The sequence below is a fragment of the Cucurbitaria berberidis genome (genome assembly GCF_010015615.1).
Source record: "Cucurbitaria berberidis CBS 394.84 unplaced genomic scaffold K460scaffold_8, whole genome shotgun sequence".
NCBI classification, from domain to species: domain Eukaryota; kingdom Fungi; phylum Ascomycota; class Dothideomycetes; order Pleosporales; family Cucurbitariaceae; genus Cucurbitaria; species Cucurbitaria berberidis.
In genome coordinates this window covers 361,994-381,016 of record NW_024468942.1, presented here as the reverse complement: position 1 = coordinate 381,016, position 19,023 = coordinate 361,994, and the positions used below count along the sequence as shown (strand labels likewise).

Sequence of the window (19,023 nt, the reverse complement as noted above, 5' to 3'; positions counted from 1 at the left end):
ACTCGTGACACCGCGATCATGGCAGACGCGTCCCGCTTTAGTAAAGGTCGCATCATCGAGGGTCTTCTGCTTTGATGTTCAACAACAATGACTCTCAACCCCCAGAGTCCTTCGAAACATAATCAAATGATTACGCGATTTATTAAACACCCGAAATCCACGAATTTTGACGGCGACAAAGACCGCCCCGCTAAGCGCCAGAAGACTGGCGACAGCCCAAAGAAACCGCCACCAACTCCGCGGAAGTCCGCCAAACGCGAAATTCTAGACTCTGACATAGAGGATGATGATTCAGAAATCCAAGAAGAGGAGAAAGAGCACAAGACCAATCTAGAAAGCGCGCTACCGCCAGTCAAAACGGGCGAGGAGGCTATCGAAGAATACGAGGCGTTTAAGGCGTCGCAAGAAGATAGTACAGTAGGTGTAGAGGAGCGCCTGGAGAAAAGGGCATGGGTGAGGGGTAAGAGCTCCTTATATGTGGATGCATTCAACCTAGCATTGGATACGGTACTCGAAGAAGAAAGCCATCTGTTCGACGAGGCTGAGACCGAAGTGTTCAGGATTTGGAGAGACTTGATTTACGACGCGCAATATCTGTAAGCCTCGACTCATAAACCTTGCCTAATATGCTTGCGACTGATAGTATCCTCTTCTTGTAGCTACGTACGCCTTTTCCTACGCAAAACCTCCGCATGGCACCGTATAAACAGTCTTGGCTACCACAGCGACATCTCAGATCTCGACGCTACAGCCGAGACATTACAGCGCACGTATGATCTACCAGCATCTTCTGCCGAAGCCGCTTCATATCCTGGTGAGCTGGACGCTCCAGTTGGAACTACATTAGATTCCGCGTTCACATTCGCGGATAAATCAGAGGAAGAGATAACTACCCTCGAAGAAGCTTCATCGCTATTGCGTCTTGATGAACTAAAGGTACTTGCGAAAGATGTCAAGATCCAAGGAAAGAACAAGAGGGAGCTCCTCCGGGCACTACGCCGAACGAGTCAGAAACAAGCTGGATTAGGTTATGTCGGTCTAAAGCGATCGGACTCCGAGATGTCGAGACGATCCTCTGCTTCTGGATCTAGGCCAGAAACCCCAGAAGTTGAAGTTTTGCCAGTGGAAGATCTCTCCGACGATGCGAACCGGGATGCACACTTTACTCGTAAGATCATGAACAAGACTGGTCCTTGTATACGACTTTCCTTAGCTACACTTAAACTCTTTGAACGCGTTCATCTCGTGTTCTACCGCTCAACGGAATGGACCGAGAAGTCGCTCACCACTATCATCCTCGCTAAAATAGCTCGTCGTAACTTCCCGGATTACATTGTCTCACGGTCGGCCAATATATTCGCCTCGCGTGCCTTGCTCTTGGAGTTCGAGGCTTCAATCCGGACGCAATTTCGAATAGATAGCATTCTGGAGTTCAACGGAAGACCAACTGAGAAAGGGCTTCAAGAAATTTTAGATACCTTCGAGGAAGTGTATCCTCGCTGGCAAGCGCTCGTCCAAGAAGAACGACAAAAGGAGGAAAGTGTATATCATAGCGGTGAAGGCTCGTATTTACGCCGCTTATCGCCAGCATGGGTCTACACACGTATCATACACAAGGCTTTAGAGGTTCTTAGACGTCGGAAGGAGCACATGCATGAGCACGAGCTTTTGACCGAACTCTTGCACCAGCGGCTCTTCCATCATTCTCGCCGTGGAGCTTGGTATCAGCGTAAAGCACTTCTCGAAGAACACTACATGGCCGCGCTTACCGACGCTGGGAAGAGAGATCGAGAGCGACAGAAGAGACATTGGAAACGCATCGCCTTGCAGACTTGTGAAGAAGGCTTACAAGATAATCTTGTGCATATTATCCATCACTATGACCTCCAAAAGCGCATCATTAAGCTTGAGAAGTCGCTGAACATCTCAAAACGCGCGCAGCACGATTTTGGACATGTTCATCTCACAAAACCTGTTGAAGTCACCATGGAAGGCATCCGTATTGAGCGAGAGACACTTTCCTTATCACGGCGAAACAGTTCACCACATCCCAACCCCGGAAAGCGGGGCGGAAAAACTATCTGGATCGATCCACGCGAAGGCGGTGAATGCTCCGTCGAAGCTATGTGCCTCTCGCACTATCGTAATCAAGGTTGGAAAGGCTACCATAGCGAAGGTGGTATCGTTCGCACTCTTTTTGCATATCTCTTCTTCGACATCCTATTCACGTACATTCCCAACGTCTTCCAGACTCCATACCAGACATGTCCATTAGACCTGCATACAGACGCCTTCTATCCCTCCCGCATTTCGGAAATCAACGCCCGCCTAAATGAAATATCAAATGGCGACGCAACAACAATCGTGCAAAAGGTCTACGACGAGCACCACGAACGACGAACATGCGTTGTTGGCTTAGACTGGACATTCGACATTTTTGACCTTCTCGAAATCACGCGCTGCTTCGATGGCGAGGCGTTGGCAATGGTGTGTAAAGTCATGGCGCAGGAGTATGGGCAGAGAGGCGGTGGGGTTCCCGATCTATTTCTTTGGAGAATGCCAGGAGAGGAAGAGAAGCTGGGAGAGGTCAAATTTGCGGAAGTTAAGAGTGAGAATGATCGCTTGAGCGATACCCAGAGGCTTTGGATACACGTGCTCTCAGGGGCGGGTGTGAACGTAGAACTTTGTGCGGCGGTTGCTGCGGAGGTTAGGGTCGTGAGTTGAGAGCTTGCAGAGATGCTAGATCTGATATCTGGTCCGCTCTCGCGTTCAATTCAAGGGTCGAATTCACAGTTCTAGTCCACTCGGTAGACCTGCCAGCTCTGTTGTTCTTGCCTTTTCTCCCTAATGCCTTCGGCACCTATTCAACTCACAAAGCAGTCTAGCCAAAAATTGTACTAAGACGACAGTATGAGTTTTTAGTCTCGCCAGATCGTACCCGCTCAGATCTTTACCCTGAATAGCCTCGTTTTAATATGCATCTCACTTATATTTGCGTGACAATACTTAGAAGTAGGTTACTCTAATTGCTGTGTGAGACAGTGGTGAAGTATAGTTTAAAACGGAAAGGTAATAAAAACCACGGTTCTTTTTATCAATTATAATCATTATTAACCTATGGAGAATATCTAAAAAAAATAAACACCATCCAAATGCCGCAAAACATGCAAATCACTCTAGGTCCCTGTATCCTTTCCAACAACGCAATTTCCTATCGAAAACACATCCTAAAGCAGCAACGCTGCGAAAGCAGCAGCTACCACACCAACACCCAATCCGATCGTTCCTGCAGCACCGGTTGATTCTGCTGGCTTGTCACCGCTCTGTGTCGCACTCGGTCGACCCGTGTTACTCGGCACTGTAGCATTGCCGCTCGAAGTGGGTAGTTCGGAACCCGTAGACGCAACAATGGTCCTAACAATAGTAGACGGAGCCTCTGAGCTCTTCGATTCCCCCGCAGCCGAGCTCTGAGTAGTGGAGGCTGTCGAAGTGATGACCACCGTAGACTGAGCTGTTCTCGAGGCAGCGCTCGAGATCGAGCTAACCGACGATGCAGTGCTGTTATTGACTTGACGGCGTTCGACGACAACGGCGCTAGGCAAGGATGAAATAGTACAAATGATCGATTTCTCTTGGATTGGGTTTGTGGCGATTAAAGCGGGCTCGTCAAATGTGAAGACTGCAGAGCCGGGCTGGGCACCCTCGGTATCGCGGAAGGCTTGACATTGGATGGTCTTCACGTCGATAGCGTTCGAGGCGGAGACAATACGGAGGCCGCAGACGGAAGGAAGATCTTTGGCGACGGGCTTAGAAGTTCCGATCTCAATGTCGAATTTCAAGAGAGGCGTATTGGCGCTTATGCACTTGGTAGTCTCCAATGTGACGGTTGCGGCGTAGGATGTTGAGGCAAGTACCGTAGCGGTGATAAGAGCGGCGGCGGACTTCATTGTTATGAAAGAATATATATCTGAATTGAATAGTTTGTGTGGAAAAATCTTTGATTGATACTTGAAAGGTTGCGAAGCGAATGCGTAAAGGAGCTGATAGTGGAAGTAAGGAATAAGAATGAGAGGAAATTTATATACCTTTCAAACTCAACCACGGTTCGGGCAACGTAGTGGATGACTCGTACAAACGACGCGTAGGTCACAACAGCGTGTGACAATGCCATGCTAGGCCTCCTTCCTGTACTGTCGATCCGACACGAATAGAAACACCCGGCGATAATAAGTGGATCTCCGCGATCCTGCAGAGCCGCAGTATCGAGTTGCAAGTCGGAGACAAACGTAAGACACGAACGAAGTGGCTCTGCTCATCGTCATTTGGTGACATCACTTACACCGCCTCATTCGTGCTTACTACAACCACAATAAATATTGGACTTCACAGCCTCCTTTGAGATCGCCCAGGATAGTAAGCCGGAGCCGATCGGTCTTTCCGAACAATGTCAATCATACCAAGTAACTGCGTTATCTGCGTACTGCCAACGAAGTCCATGTGAATTCCCAAATCTTACTTGGCCTAGAGATGCAAGAGGTGTAATTGTAATGGAATACTTGTTTTCTTCCCTATTGAAGCTCCTCAAAGCTCTATAGAAGAGGACTAGCTACGTGCAGACCGAGTGTCATATTCTAGACTCGTCCAGGGGGCTTCTCACCACACAGTGGGGCTATTGAGACAACATATACTGGGCATGTAATCGCAGCAGACGCTCGCGTATTGGGCCGGTCGTAGAACGCCCCAGATGATCTGTACTTTTAGACACTTTTTAGTGGTTGCCGAAAGCTCGACTCGAAAGTGCTCGCCTGGAAGATGGCGGTGTTGGATGTCTATTGACCAAATGTGTAGGCCGAGTCTACTTTGGCTGCTTCTAGGTCAGGTGTGGACAGTGAACCTCTTTTTTGAAGCGGAATATTCCAACTAGTTCATAATCGATGCGGGACAGGCAGAGGAGTTCGGGCTTTCAGCAGCTGACGAGCGATTTGGTAGCAACGATGTACAGGGTGCGACAGACGTGACCAGTATTGTCCCACGAATCTATAGCGTGCTCTATAAAGGAGTTGCTAAGTAAGAGTCTCGGCTTAGCCATACGTTCTTCAACAGTTTCTGGAAATGTGAGGAGAGCAATTGATAGATCGAATGATGCCGGAAGTTGGAGCATGCGACCAATAAGAGAGCTTTTAATCTCTGTGCATCGTGCTGAGATATGAAATGGAGAGCTTGTATGCAGCTCTGATATACTCGAGGCGCGGGTTTCAATTTATACGACTTTGAGTATTGAGGTTCAATCGAGGCGGGGAGTGATGCGCACCCTACGAAGTAAGCAGGCGCCCCTTAGCTTTGCCGAGGCATCTGGACGTCTGCGGCTACGTCTTGGAAGTCGAGGATCAATTGCATGCGACACAGAGCCTCCATTGCTCGCACCCTCGCTCTTTGCGGTTCCTGGTCCCTAACAATAGAAGATGGAGGCACAGAATGGCCTTGTCCATCCGCGCAAGAGGCGGCGGAGAAGACGCCTTGATCGGCCTGCGATTTCGGCGCGACTGCTCCTCGACGACCGCATCAATGGCGAGGTTGGAGTGCTGTCCGAGGATCTGTTCAATGATTTATTCCCCGGATACAAGAAGACGGCTGGTAAGTGGACATGCATCACCATGCCAGGTTCATAGTTGACGACTCAGGTGTGAACGGAGACGCCCAGGAATCCGATCGCGTCCATCACGTCGCAATAACCCCATGGCTCCCCAGCTCCATCGTCGCTTCTCAGACTGCCCAGTGGACTATTCTACCCGTACGAGTCGCTGAGAAGACCGAGTCTTCCAGCGTGCGCCCGCATTCCTCCCTCCAGATCCCCGCGTCATCGCTTGCCCTACAGTCCTTCTCGCAGGTGCTTCGTAATGTCGCTCCGAACAAGACGCAGAGGCGAGACACTCCAATCGAAGTGCGCATATACGATGTTGTACCTGTGGGATTGGATACAGTCTACGTGAACTTGGACACGGAAGCGTTGAGGAAGCTGGATGAAGTGCATGCGAAGTTTGGCGGGGGCTTCATAGCTCAGTCAAATGGCGCAGCGAGAGGGCCCAAAAACAGATATCCCGAAGTAAACGGAGCCACGGGCAGAGCGAGTAGGGTTGATCACACGGCGCAAGAAGAAACTTGGCGAAAGGCTGTGCGAGAAGCACTACAATCACCAACGGTCCTCCACAACGGAGACCTACTCCCGCTCCCGCTCCCAGCCCACCCCATCACCCACGTTCCACCTCCACCAGCAAAGATCTCAGCGTGTGAACCTGTGTCTCAAGGTCTTCTGTTGCCCAGCACGAGGATCGTTGTGCTACAGTCGCACCGCAGCTCCAAAACGGCTGTTGTCCTACCACCCGTGAAACCTACTCCAACCACAAACGGCTTCGGAGACGACGACGAGGCTGACGATACATCCAACGATACATTCTACTCTGCTGCAGAGGAGCGGGGTGATTCTCGGAATGCCACCCCGCCAGACGAAGAGTCGACCGACAACCTGGAGTCTGACCTCTCTGATGCGGGTGACTTGTCTGACGACTCAGAAGATATCATATCTCTGGCTGCGCCTATGCTGCCACCTCAGTCCTCAGGTGTACTTTCTTCTTTTACCTCGGCGACTCCAAGACCAGGAAACTACCGCACAAATGGCATCGCGACCCCTGGATCAGTATATTCTAGTTTCACGGCTACGACTGCTCGTGGGCCCTCCAACAAAAGTAAAGTTTTCAAAGCGCAAGGACTATTACAAAGTATCCCGGACGATCTAGTACACCCAAAACCCGGAGGGGAAGATGACGAAGAAGCTCGAGTGTTCGTTGACACAAACACCCTGGTCAAGGTAGGCTGCTTCTCTGGTGATTGGGTAAAGGTCGAGGCCACCGAAGAGCCCTCCTCACATCCTCTTTGGGGGCTCGGAGCATTCGGTGGAGCGGACGAGGAAGACGACTTTAACTGGCGTCCCGTCAGGGTGTTTGGTCTTCCGGAGAACATGTCAAAAAAGATCGCGCGATACCCGGTCCACAAGAGCTCTGGTTTCGATCGACGAAACAGCATCTCAGGCTTTTCGCCAGCGAGTACTTCATTACAAGCATACCTTTCACCTATCCTGCTGGCGAACCTAGGCAGTCCGTCGCATCTCCGCATCACTCCGCTAGCCCCCCATCAGTCATCACATCTGCCACGGAGTGCTCTTCAGAAGCCTCGTTTGACCAGCTCTTCATTGCCTCCCTCTGCAAAGGAAGTCACGCTTCTAAAAGTATCCACACCTCTTTCGTCTGATCGTCTGCTACAACCTAGCTTATTCGCAGCCTTGAAGGAACACTTCGAGCAGAAGCGACGAATTGTGAAGAGTGGTGATCTTATTGGTGTCTCGATTGACGAGTCGCTCGGTCGGGCCGTGTTCCAACCCACTACGGAAGAGGATATTGGCAACGATGAACTGTTGGCCAGAACCAAGAAAGGTGCTAATGATGAAAGTACGAGTGCGAACAGCCGTAGTCCAAAGGTAGTGTCCTGGTTCAAGATTGGCAACGTCTCAAGCTCATCGCATGCACCTCGCGAGGGGGAAGATGGGGATGTATGGGGTGGTGCTGTCACCGTGGACGCCGCCAGTACGAAGATGGAGATGAACGGAAGCGAACAAGGCAAAACGCCTGCTCCGATCAACAATGCATGGCAATACTACTTGGGTGCCAAACGAACACCAGTCTTAAACTCTCAAAAGACGATGGTACTGGATGAGCTCCCCAAACCTTACATATCATCGCTTCGCAGGCGGCTACGGGAACTCATGTCTGTTGCTACCAGCCCCAGAGCGATTCATTTAGGATTGCCGCCGATTGCGGTTCTGATCACGTCGACTCAGCGCGGCATTGGCAAGTCTACTGTTGCCACCAAAGCTTGCGAGGACCTTGGTCTACACACGTTCTACATAGATGCTTTCGATATCATCACAGAAGGTGGTGCAGGAGGTGGCGACGTGAAGACTGAGGGATTTTTGAAAGCCAGGGCAGAGCGAGCATTGACCTGCGGCGCTCAGTTCACTGCGTTGCTCATCAAACACGTTGATGCACTCAACGCTGACCGAATGAACACAGCATTGAAAGAGATATTGGCGGACTCTCGCGTACTGATTGCGACAACGACGGAGATTGACAAGGTTCCCGAGGGTATTCGCGGGCTGTTCACACATGAGATCGAGATGATGGCACCTGATGAGGGCGAAAGAGAAGGTATATTGCGCAGCATCATCGAAGATGCCGGCATCAGGTTGTCTCCCGAGGCTGACCTGGGTAATGTCGCCGTCAAGACTGCAGCCCTCGTTGCAGGTGATCTAGTAGATGTGGTTGACCGTGCCCTTGTTGCGAAGAGTAATCGTCTCGAAGCGCTTGCAGCATCTGCATCCAAGGCTTCGGAATCATCAGAGACAGTCACGACTAGGGATATCGAGCTTGCGGGAGGTCACTTCAGTAACAGCTTGACCAAAACTGACCTAGATGGCGCCGTCGATGCAGCGCGCAAGAACTTCGCTGACGCAATTGGAGCGCCGAAAATTCCGAACGTTGGCTGGTCGGATGTCGGTGGTCTCACGCACGTCAAAGATGCGGTCATGGAGACCATTCAGCTACCACTGTCTCGGCCTGAGCTCTTTGCAAAGGGCATGAAGAAGCGCAGCGGTATCCTGTTCTATGGACCTCCAGGAACAGGAAAAACGCTTCTTGCAAAGGCTATTGCAACGGAGTTCTCGCTCAACTTTTTCAGTGTCAAGGGCCCCGAGCTGCTCAATATGTACATTGGTGAATCTGAAGCCAACGTGCGGCGTGTCTTCCAGAGGGCTCGCGACGCTCGACCTTGCGTCGTGTTCTTTGACGAACTGGACTCCGTCGCACCTAAGCGTGGCAATCAAGGTGACAGCGGCGGTGTCATGGATCGAATTGTCAGTCAATTGCTTGCTGAACTTGATGGTATGAGCGATGGAGGAGAGGGTGTGTTCGTCATCGGTGCAACCAATCGACCAGATCTGCTGGATCAAGCGTTGCTACGACCTGGCCGCTTCGATAAGATGTTGTACCTAGGTGTTTCAGACACGCACGAAAAGCAGCAGACCATCCTTGAGGCCTTGACGAGAAAGTATGCCATGACCCCTTCCGTTCTAATCCGGAATGTGCTGACTCTTGCAGGTTTACACTACACCCGGATCTCTCTCTTCAAAGAGTGTCGCAAGGCCTACCTTTCACATACACCGGTGCCGACATGTACGCTCTCTGCTCTGACGCCATGCTCAAAGCCATTACGCGACAAGCGCGAGCCGTTGACGAGAAAGTCAAGGCGTACAATAAGACACACACACCAACCATCACCATCGCTTATTACTTTGACCACTTGGCCACAGAAGAGGATACTGCAGTTATGGTCACAGAAGAAGACTTTGTGGAGGCGCACAGGGAGCTCGTGCCCAGTGTTAGCGCTGATGAGCTGCGACATTACGAAGGCGTCCGCAAGGCGTTTGAAGGCACAGGCAAGAAGGAGGACGAGAAGAAGAAACAAACACTGTCGATAGAGAATTCAGGGCCCGTGCAGGATTTGAAGGGCAAGGGCAAAGCTAAAGCACCCGTCGAGGACGAGGCGGACATGGTAGTTCACACTCAGAACCTCAACTTGAATGGACCAGCTTCTAGCAGCAGTGGAAGTAGTGGCAAAGGAAAGGGAAAAGCACCCGTTGCCAACCATGGAGGTAAAAGCAGTGTTGATATCGCCGAGGGAGGATTTGGCGATGCGACACAGGACGACGATTTGTATTCTTAATCTTGTTGCCTTTAAAGGACATAATTGGAGAGTGGTATCATGTCAGACATTCTATCTGCATGGACGGTTCACATAATATTAAATATTTTCCCTGTATGCTTGCCTAGTACTATTGATCATGTGAGGCTTTTGCTGACGCGGGATTAGGTACACCTACCTACCTTAGTGTTCATATAAAGGTGAAGGGAAACAGTTTTCAGGTAATGGATAAAGCGTAGTATTCGTCTGATCATCAACTACCAGACCGTAAGAGGGTGGTCTGAACTCGACCACACCCATGTAAAAGCAATATTACCATACTACATACACCGAAGGCATATGCTACATACGCAAAACACCGATTCGCAATGCCGATGCCATGGGTATCATATCCCATTCCCAGCTTTCAAACACAGAACACCTCCCCCCATCTATAATTCCTCAACGCCAAAGTGCAATTCAACTGCTAAAGGTACCAGAGATTAGATGATAATGTCATCATGGTGCTAACGAAGATAAAAGGTCATCTACACGGCCATCGTCATACGACGAGCTGGCCTAAATCAACGTGCCTCCGTTGACGTCCCATGCTTCCGCCTACCATTCTTTCGTAATCGTTGAGGGCGCTTTCGTGGGCCCAATCCGTCGTTATATCATCCCATTCGGGGTTATCCCACGACTTCCTGCGAGCGGTTTTCTCAGCCCAACCTGTGCGGTCGAGCTCGAAGATGCCACCGAATCTCCTCTCTCCATTGGCAATGAAGAGTGACTGCCCGTCAGGCGTAAAGGTGACGCCCCCAATTGGACCGAAAAAGTCAAACACTTGCTTCGACTCGAACGTTTGCGCATTGATGACATTGATGTAGTCATCCGCTTCGGCAGCAATTAGAACGCGAGGCCCAGAGCCAACGGGCGAGAAGCGGAGAGACCGTGGTACGCTGAGCTCGCTCGTAAGGACTGTAAGTGGTCTCTCCCAGTATCTGGCGTCCCATACAACGATGGTAGAGTCCTGCGCAGCGGTTGCGACGTGAATGCCGTCGTCGGCCCAGGCGCAAGCAAAAGCGTCGTCGGTATGTGAGTTTAGTGTTTCGAAAGGCTTACCGGTTTCCGCGTTGGTGATAAGGGTCTCCTGGAAGTCGCCTACTACGACACGCATCCGGCCATTGGGGCTAGTGGCTGAGCAGTTGACGGCTGCTGGGTAGTGGAAGGAGTGCGTCAACGTGTTAGTTGCGCAGTCTAGGATACGCAATCGATGGTCGTTGGAACAGAGAACGGCCTGTGGAGTGTATGTTGTCCGAGATTCGAATAGGTGCATGTGATTGACTATTCTGGACTTGTGTTCGACGTGCACATCTATTGTGCTGCCGACTGTGCAAGGGGAGTCATAGGTGGATGAGAGATTAGTAATAGTATATTCCCCTTCAAAAGCGCCGGCAATCAGCACATGGTCGGTGGTAGCGATTGTGGTGACGGCGCTATCTTGGTGTTGGTTGGTAGGCCTACACTTGCTTAGATCTATGACCACGTCGGCAGGGGTTCCTTCGGCGTCGGTACGAAACACTCTGTGACCGGCTGCGTAGAAGATATCATTTCGAGATGTGGCTGCCAATATGTTTCGAAGTTGGAAGTGAGGGAAGACTGCACGGTGGGTAGTGTTGTTTCTCCTGAACTGGAAGAAGTTGTCGGTGTTTGGTGTAGTTGGAATCCACTACAGAGGGTTAGTCGGAGGAAGAGTTGAACCAAGAGGAGGCATATATACCTTGCGAACTTCCTTTAGACTCGGTAGCAGCCTCCGACTCTCTGCTTCGACTCGCTTTGCTCGTACTGCTGCGCGTGTGGTGTTCCGTACACTCCAATCGATGCCTTGGTAGTCGTATCTATCGCCATGGAGGTCATGCCGGGTTATGGACTTGGGCACCTGGATGAGGTCTAGGCCCGGCACGGTAGGCTTCTCAGGTACAATGCGGTTGAAGAAGGAGGTGATGGGCTCAAACGAGGCCATGTCGTGTATGCTCAGATGGGTCTCTTGTTGCGTCGGCTGGGGCTCGAGTGAATGCTCCGAACTTGACATGTGACTCATCAAGACGGGAGGACCAGTGGGGTATATGTTGGGCATGTGGTAAGGGGCCGGGGGGTCGAACATGTCCAGTGTTGAGTTTGGTGTAGGAAAGGACCAGGGGTGAAATTGAGCCATGTCAGACTGCAGCTGTCCGGTGCCATCTTCGTCCTCATCCATGGTGTATGTGGTCGATATGGCGGTGTCCATGTATTGCTGGAAGTCTGCTAAAGATATGCCCCCACTGTGGTCCTGGTCGAAGTCGTGGTCGTCGACGTCTTCCTCATCTTCTTCGCCGTGGCTGGTGGGCGGCCTGCTATCCGAGAAGGTTGCGAGTGTCACGGCGGCAGCGCTGGCGTTGGGCGAGGGTGGGTAGGTTGCGGTGGAGGTAGCGGTATGCATGTGCGTCGTGGTGGAAGTCGTGGTGGTGGTGAGAGTGTGTGGCGCGGACCAGTTGTGCTCGTCCTGTGCCGGGGAGAGCAGGTGCGGGCTGGCCATGGACGCCCGCTATCCGCGCGTATTGCCAAACCTGCGGGGCCACCAGAGGCAGAGGCAGAGGCAGGACAGAAGCAGAGGCTGGAGAGGGTTCGTGGGTCGTGGGTCGTGGGTCGTGTACAGTATAGTACAGTATGCGACTGGAGTCAAAGGATACGGGCAGGCGGCGAGAGAGGCGTTTGCGGCGGATATCTCAAGGCGCAGGAGGGCGTGGGGGAGGCGAGTGGCCCAGCGCAGCGAGACACGCAGGAGACTGTGCAGGAGGCTATGAATGGAACTATGTAGTGTGTGTATGTGTGTGTATAGTGTATGTAGTGTCTGGCAGTGTGCGTAGACGGGGCTCGCTATGTATGGCAGGCGTTGGATGCCAGCTTTGGTCGGGCTGCACGAGGAGTGTGGGGTCGGCGCAGCTGCCAGAAGTCGGAACGGGGATATTGGTTGCGGGAGAATTGGGCTGCAGCGCCGTCACGCCTACTGCACGGCACTGCACTGTATAACTAGGTAGTATTACTGTATGGATTACTGTATGGATTATTGCATGTATTACTGTAGGTACTGACTGCACCGTAGAGCCGCCGAGCAGCCCGTCGAGACCAACTCCATCGGACACGAAGCACACTCCCACACAGATGACCGCCCTCGCCCTCGCCCTCACCCTCCAGATCTGTGTATTCACCCACTCCAGGCTACTAAGCGGCCGGTAGCCCACAGCAGCGTGCTCGTAGCGACAACAGTTGGTCGTACGACGGTGGTGGTGGTCGCGGTCAACGAGCAAAGGCGGGGGGATACAACTCGCATGGCACTGCCAGCACGACAACGTTGGATGAGCCAAGGCCTGACGACGAGAATGCCGTGTCCGCGCCTGTGCGACTCCAGAGAGTAGGCAACGGGCCCGCGACAAGGCCCACTTCTGCTCTGTCAGGGCCCGTTTGGGACACAGACGGCGTACAGGCCTCGCTTCCTGACGCGTTGCGAGCTGGCGACGGTGGCACGCCCAATTCGTGCAACCCATCAGCCCCTCGACTCGCACCAGGGCCTCCCCAGACTGTGTGGCCCCCAGTGCCCGTTTCTGTCTCTCTTCGCCGTCTGCAGAAGCTTGAACCTCCCGCTGGCACTCCACGACAGCAAGCCACACATGACTGCATAATAAACCCCCCCCCACCCCCCTGTGCAACTTGGCATGCTGAAGGCGGATACAAGATTGCCGTTGCATGCCTTTGCATTGCACACACATCAGCCAGCCTGCTGAGCATCCCCAGGGGAGGCGAATCCCCAAATGCGACAAACACTAGGTGCTGCGAGTGCTGACAACATGCCGCATGAATGGAATTACTACTACGACCACTACCAATAGTCTAACATGGTCCACTGTACAGTAATCGACCTAGTCCATCATCTACAAGGAAGAAAGAAGAGCCCACAAGAATGAAGAAGAAAAATATGGCGTGAGAATAGACCCGATGGCCCCCCCAGCAATGCAGTAAGAAGCAACGTGGTACAAAACCCAATATTTTAGCTCGCCGCGCAGACGACACGACGGCTTCCCTTCCTATGCGACGCCACAATGCGAAATCAATTATCATAGTACGGGTCGTATCCTTGCTGCTGTTGCTGATGCTGCTGCGGCGGCCAAGCCGACGTTGTCGGTTGCTGTGACCACCTGGCGCCGCCGCCGCCGCCGCCGCCTGGTGCCTTGAGTCTTCGTTCTGTTGGTACCCAAAGTTAGTGACGGCATCATCATCGCGAAAGAGCTTGTGCGCCTTACCTGCTTCGAAATCATGCCATCGCCGCATGGTGATCTTGCTGCTGTCAAACTCGCCCTCATACTCCAGTCCCGCCTTCTTCGTCTTCTCGCCTGCTGTCTTCCGAGTGTCTCCCCAGCTGAAGTCGTCAAACTTCCAGAACGCGTACGTCGGAAGGACAAAGTTCCAAATGGGTAGCGACAGTAGGTAGACAAACATGTAAGCCACATAGGACAATCGTTGAGCAGTTACCACGATGAGCACGGCCGGTAGACCAAGGATCAGCGCTAGGAGCACAAGAGGAATGAGCGGAGCTTCCGTGTGAAGGATGGCGGCTTTGATAGAAATGGCAACTAGACCATGTTAGCAACCATCAGAAACTCCAAAACCGTCTATGGGCGCTTACTTAGGTAGAAGGTGAATGCAATAGCAGCGGGCAGGACCAGCGTTCCGATCAGCTCAATGAACACGACAAACTGCATGCTGAAGCAGAAGGTGCCACACAAATCTCGCACTAGCACCAGCTCCATCAGGTTGTGAACCGTACTATTGATCCATCGCCTACGCTGTGACAGTAGGACTTTAAACTCATCCGGTACCGTGGTTTTGCAAACCGCTTGAGGCACAAACACCTGCTTCCGCTTGGGGAATGTCTTGAGCATCAGCGTCGACAGATAGCGATCTTCACCCAATAGCAGCAAGTTCTTCTTGTGCAACGTATCAACCACGTTCTCCGAGTAATGCTCGACAACGTCCGGATTAGCCAGGATTGGGACCCAGTAGTTCTGACCGCCTTTGGGAGCCTTGATGCGATACATGCAGAAGCATCCCGGAAGACAAGTAACACCACCAAAGACCGATTCGAATGACTTGGCCAAATGATGCGAGATGAAATATCTGCCCCCCTGTTAGTGGCGCGATCGTCAAACCAAAGAAACAATTACTTACTCGAACACCTGGATCATCGACACCCACGACTGTCGCTTATTGGCAATCTTTGTTTCACCGCACAAGCCCATAATCCGGGGGTCTTTCACCATGGCCGAGACCATGTGTGTCAAGCTGTCAGGGAAAATCTTCGTGTCGGCGTCCACCATGAGTACAATCTCGTAAAAGTCGGGCGAAATGCCAGTGATTTTCCAGATACCGTTGAACATCTCAAACTCTAGTTCCGTCATACGCTCGTCAAACATGACCTTCTGCAAGAACGACATGAGGATGATCTGGCTGTCTCGCTTTCCACGATTGCCGGGCTTCGACTTCTTAGCCTCATCGGGCGTTCCGCACTTGACCACCACCATCATTGGCACACGTTGCTGCTTCTCCGTGATGATACGAGAGTCCTCGCCATAGTCGTAGAAGCCCGAGTAAATCTTGGCCATGTTGTGTCGTTTCGAGCCACTAGCAACTGCGACGTACGAAAACGCCTCGACTTCATCAGGGAGAACTGCATGATCTCTCATCATCGCGAGGCAGATTTCCGGTGTAGACAATTCTTCTCCCTTGCCCTTGATTATACCATCGCAGATGACCAAGATCAGCTTGTGGCTATTCGGATAGTCCGTGGTAGCAATCGAGTCTAGCGTGGTTCGCAGACCTTCGGCACCTTCAGAATATGCAGTGACCAAACAGATTGAGTGGGCCAGTGGATAGCCAAAGGGCTGCCACTCAGGAGGAGGTTGCGGGACAACAGCTTCGTGGATGAAGCCCGCTGGTCCGGGCCCGTCGGATCCGCCCATGGCGCTAGAATAGCCATTTTGCTCGGTACTGCCAGGCATGAGCAGACTTGCTCTAGACTCCTGCGAGTGTTTTCCGTCATATGTGGGCAGAGTGCCTTGGCTGTTGTTGAGTTGTTTGTACATGCCACTGTTGGACCCGAGGAGGCGAGACGTAGTACTTTGGCTCGTCATGGTGGTTGGTGGAGCGCGTGTCTTTGCTGATTTATCCATAGTGTACGGACTCGTGAATCTTGATGTCGACGGTAAGAATGCACTGCCACGCTTGCTTGAGCGATCATAACCAGCACCCGAGTCTGCGAGCCTGGGCGGAGGGCGGTAGATATCGTCGCTCCAATCTTCGATTTGCTGCTTTCGCTCCTTGGAGTCTGTTTTGCCTACAGACGTCTTGGTGGCGGCAAATTTCTGGCTAATAAACCATTGGAAAGCTAGAGCAAAAAGGAATTTCGCCACGACGACGGCCAAGATGAATACCAGCGATACATATAGAACAACCTTGGAAGTAATGCAGCCGATAGTCTCGGTATCAATAGATCCAACTTTGATAATTTCGGTGAAGCATCGAGCAACCTGCTTTTCGTAACTAGAAGAATACGCGCGCGTGACGTCTATTCCTCGAACGGAAGGATTTTGGCGGATTTCGTCGAAGATGGGCGGAGTGTTGACCTGGGTCTTGTTGAACCAGTCCAGAAGGTTGAGATCAAGCACATCTCCACCCCAGACCATCAGATTGCGCGAGTTGTTCCGGATGTCGTCCCAGGTGAAGTAGACATCACCGTTATTTCTCAAGCCATAAAAGGCCTTGCGAGCATTGTCCGAGGTGTGGCACATGTAGCCATTGTACTCGAGAAATGTGTTGTTGGGCTTGGAAGAACCATCCTGGTTGGTGAGCCGGCATGGAAAGTACCAGGCCAGGTCTCCGCTTCCGCTTGTTGGAATGCCGGAATTGTCCTTTGGCGTGATGAGTCCTTTGCAAGCCCCGTTGACGTTCTGGAAGAGGAAACTGCCATCCTGACCCCCATGCTTCTCCGGTAGATCAAAGAGGACGTTGGCGCCAGACGGGATGCCTCGAGCCATGGGATGCGTGGATTGAGTGAGGTCGTAAGCTCTGCCGTGGACGATCAGGTAACCCCTATCGACCTTGTTGGACCTGAGGCGAGCGTTTCCACCAGACGGACATACGGTCTCGGTAAAGCCGAAGGTGAGGTATCCAACAAATGCACAGATGTAGAGAATGATGCTGACTAGGCCGACCTTCTCCCTCCAGGCATGCTGCTGTGCCCTTTGTGGTTTTCCAAAGCATCTCAAGATGGCGCCCGGACACCAGAAGGTGATGATGGCGCAGTATACATTCCAAAAGCTGGGCGGGCGGAGCTGGTCCTTTTCTTTTTGCCGCTGCTTCTCGAGGTTTTCCATGGTCTTGCTCCGTGTCAAGCGGCGCGGTACTCGTGGTCTCTCGTCATCGTCCAATGGAGCCTGCTTGTCATTGTAACCTCCGCCCGAGGCATTGCGCATGTGCGGGGGCTTCAGATCGGTGCTATCTGAGCTCGCCGTCTCGGCCTCCATATGGTCCTCCATGATAGGGTCGTGGCCAGTCGATGATGGCTGGACAGGCATGCGCTGGGCATGCTTGCGGTAGTGATAGTTTGGGTGGTTCGGGTCCATTCGCTGTCGCTCGGGGCGAATGAGACTGCGCTTTCTACCCAGCTCGTGGCTCGGGGTGGTGTGCTGGCCGCGCATTATGGGGTCTCGCTCCATGGGCACCGGGGTGCCGGGCTCAGGGAGGGCTCTGGAGTGCGACTGGACGCCGCGTTTGCTGGTGGTACGGTCGGTTGATCGCGTGTTCTCCAAGTCGGATGTTCTTCGTCGGCGGGACGAGTGTCGGCGCGGCTCAGCGTCTCGAGAGACATTTCGGTGGTGGGTCCGCCGGGGCGAGGACTCGTCGGGTCGCTGGGGCAGAGACATTGTGCGAGGAATGCAAGCTCAGACGTCGTCACACGAGAGGGTGGCTTGCTCTGCTCTGCTCTTCTATGCCAGGCCAGGCCAGCGCAGGCCGTCGTGCACTTGGGAAGAGAAAATGGTAGGAGAATAGGGTGCAGCGTCGGAAGGTGTGGAACTTGGTTGGGGGGTGAGGGTGGCAGCACGCTCGCGAGGGGTTGCGTGCGGTTGTGTGGTAGAGTTTCAACCAGTGACGGCAGAATAGAGCAGGAACGGGCGCCGCCGAGAGAAAGAAGGAGCGATAGAGCCAAGGTCAAACGAGTGAAGACGGCGTCTCTGAACGGCGGCCACAGGTGTGTTGCGAGGTCAACAAAAGGCTTGGGGCGAGGCGAAGTTGCCCCTTGCCAGAGAAGCGTTCTACGAATCGTTGGGCTGAATCTATTTTGGACTCTTCCCCGTGCTGCTAGGGCGAACACGGCCTACCTGATGAATAATGATCAACACGCCTGGCAAACATTGCCCGCCCACGACGACGACAGCGAGAAGCCTGGGTCAAGGCTCATCATGTGCTGTATTTGTATTGCATGTGCTCGATGGACTGCCGCACCAAGACATTCTTCTCGCAGCTCCAGCACCACTGCGGACAATGGTTCCGTCGGTGAAAGCACTGTCTCCACCCCAACCAGCCCTGCAGCGCGGCTAGATGCATTTCGTGCAGAAGGAAAACGCCCGCTGAACCCTGGATCGGCTATTAGTTTTTCTTTCTCTAACGTTTTTGCTTAGCAGCCGCCTGCCATTACGATTAGCTTGTCGACCGGTGACAAAGTGGAAAGCTAACCCTCTACTGCTCAGGTGAGAGCCGCTACGCGTCCTTCGATAAAAGTAAACATGACGAATACGAACGGGCCGGCGTAGAGTCTAGCTCAACTAACCCCTTTGTGTCCGCAGGCCAGAATAATTTTTGCCTCCCGGAGAGCCATGTGGTGTTGCATCTATTAACAGGGACAAAAGGACTATTGACAGCTCGAGAGGGTGTGCATGTGGAGCCAGGGGGTCCTCATGAGTTGCCACGCCGCCAACTCGCCCTGTCTCTGAAACGGAAGTGTTCCAGCTCTACTACTCGCATGTATGGGCATCGACGGCAAAAGTCATCTTGCCCAGAGCCTTCGTCCCGTGTAGACAAAAAAGTGCATCAAGTAAGTGCTGGGCCGCAAGCTGCAAATGGTAGAGGAGGCTAGCTGGCATG

The 19,023-nt window shown here is 52.6% G+C and overlaps 5 protein-coding genes across 5 annotated transcripts; 2 read left to right on the top strand and 3 right to left on the bottom strand.

The window, feature by feature from the left end:
* Positions 1 to 87: 87 nt before the first annotated feature.
* K460DRAFT_323908 (uncharacterized protein) lies at positions 88 to 2,969 on the top strand (the record flags this gene model as incomplete). Its single annotated transcript, XM_040930555.1, has 2 exons — positions 88 to 596; positions 660 to 2,969. 2 exons carry the CDS (start codon positions 88 to 90, stop codon positions 2,722 to 2,724), a joined length of 2,574 nt encoding a protein of 857 aa, XP_040782606.1. The 3' UTR covers positions 2,725 to 2,969.
* Positions 2,970 to 3,115: 146 nt separating this feature from the next.
* Positions 3,116 to 4,094, bottom strand: K460DRAFT_372021 (uncharacterized protein). Its single transcript, XM_040934470.1, has one exon. It carries the CDS (start codon positions 3,945 to 3,947, stop codon positions 3,228 to 3,230), a length of 720 nt encoding a protein of 239 aa, XP_040782605.1. The 5' UTR covers positions 3,948 to 4,094; the 3' UTR covers positions 3,116 to 3,227.
* Positions 4,095 to 5,401: 1,307 nt separating this feature from the next.
* Positions 5,402 to 9,925, top strand: K460DRAFT_323907 (AAA-domain-containing protein). The gene is made up of 3 exons (XM_040930554.1): positions 5,402 to 5,634; positions 5,682 to 9,156; positions 9,207 to 9,925. The coding sequence occupies exons 1-3, from the start codon at positions 5,463 to 5,465 to the stop codon at positions 9,829 to 9,831; spliced, it is 4,272 nt and encodes a 1,423-aa protein (XP_040782604.1). The 5' UTR covers positions 5,402 to 5,462; the 3' UTR covers positions 9,832 to 9,925.
* A 426-nt stretch (positions 9,926 to 10,351) lies between these two features.
* On the bottom strand, positions 10,352 to 12,364 carry K460DRAFT_297213 (uncharacterized protein; the record flags this gene model as incomplete). The annotated part of the gene is made up of 2 exons (XM_040929690.1): positions 10,352 to 11,518; positions 11,570 to 12,364. The coding sequence occupies 2 exons, from the start codon at positions 12,362 to 12,364 to the stop codon at positions 10,352 to 10,354; spliced, it is 1,962 nt and encodes a 653-aa protein (XP_040782603.1).
* Positions 12,365 to 13,674: 1,310 nt separating this feature from the next.
* On the bottom strand, positions 13,675 to 17,943 carry K460DRAFT_372017 (glycosyltransferase family 2 protein). The gene is made up of 4 exons (XM_040934469.1): positions 15,052 to 17,943; positions 14,510 to 15,000; positions 14,127 to 14,456; positions 13,675 to 14,067 (listed from the first exon to the last, which is right to left on the bottom strand). Exons 1-4 carry the CDS (start codon positions 17,802 to 17,804, stop codon positions 13,934 to 13,936), a joined length of 3,708 nt encoding a protein of 1,235 aa, XP_040782602.1. The 5' UTR covers positions 17,805 to 17,943; the 3' UTR covers positions 13,675 to 13,933.
* Positions 17,944 to 19,023: the final 1,080 nt, after the last annotated feature.

Bases quoted from the DNA above. Each gene is read 5' to 3' on its own strand.
- K460DRAFT_372017 (XM_040934469.1), bottom strand. From the start codon at position 17,804: ATGTCTCTGCCCCAGCGACCCGACGAGTCCTCGCCCCGGCGGACCCAC. The intron at 15,001-15,051 runs GTAAGTAATTGT...ACAGGGGGGCAG, and splicing joins TCGATGATCCAGGTGTTCGA to ATATTTCATCTCGCATCATT. The intron at 14,068-14,126 runs GTAAGGCGCACA...GGGTACCAACAG, and splicing joins ATGGCATGATTTCGAAGCAG to AACGAAGACTCAAGGCACCA.
- K460DRAFT_372021 (XM_040934470.1), bottom strand. From the start codon at position 3,947: ATGAAGTCCGCCGCCGCTCTTATCACCGCTACGGTACTTGCCTCAACA.
- K460DRAFT_323907 (XM_040930554.1), top strand. From the start codon at position 5,463: ATGGAGGCACAGAATGGCCTTGTCCATCCGCGCAAGAGGCGGCGGAGA. The intron at 5,635-5,681 runs GTAAGTGGACAT...TTGACGACTCAG, and splicing joins CGGATACAAGAAGACGGCTG to GTGTGAACGGAGACGCCCAG. The intron at 9,157-9,206 runs GTATGCCATGAC...TGACTCTTGCAG, and splicing joins CTTGAGGCCTTGACGAGAAA to GTTTACACTACACCCGGATC.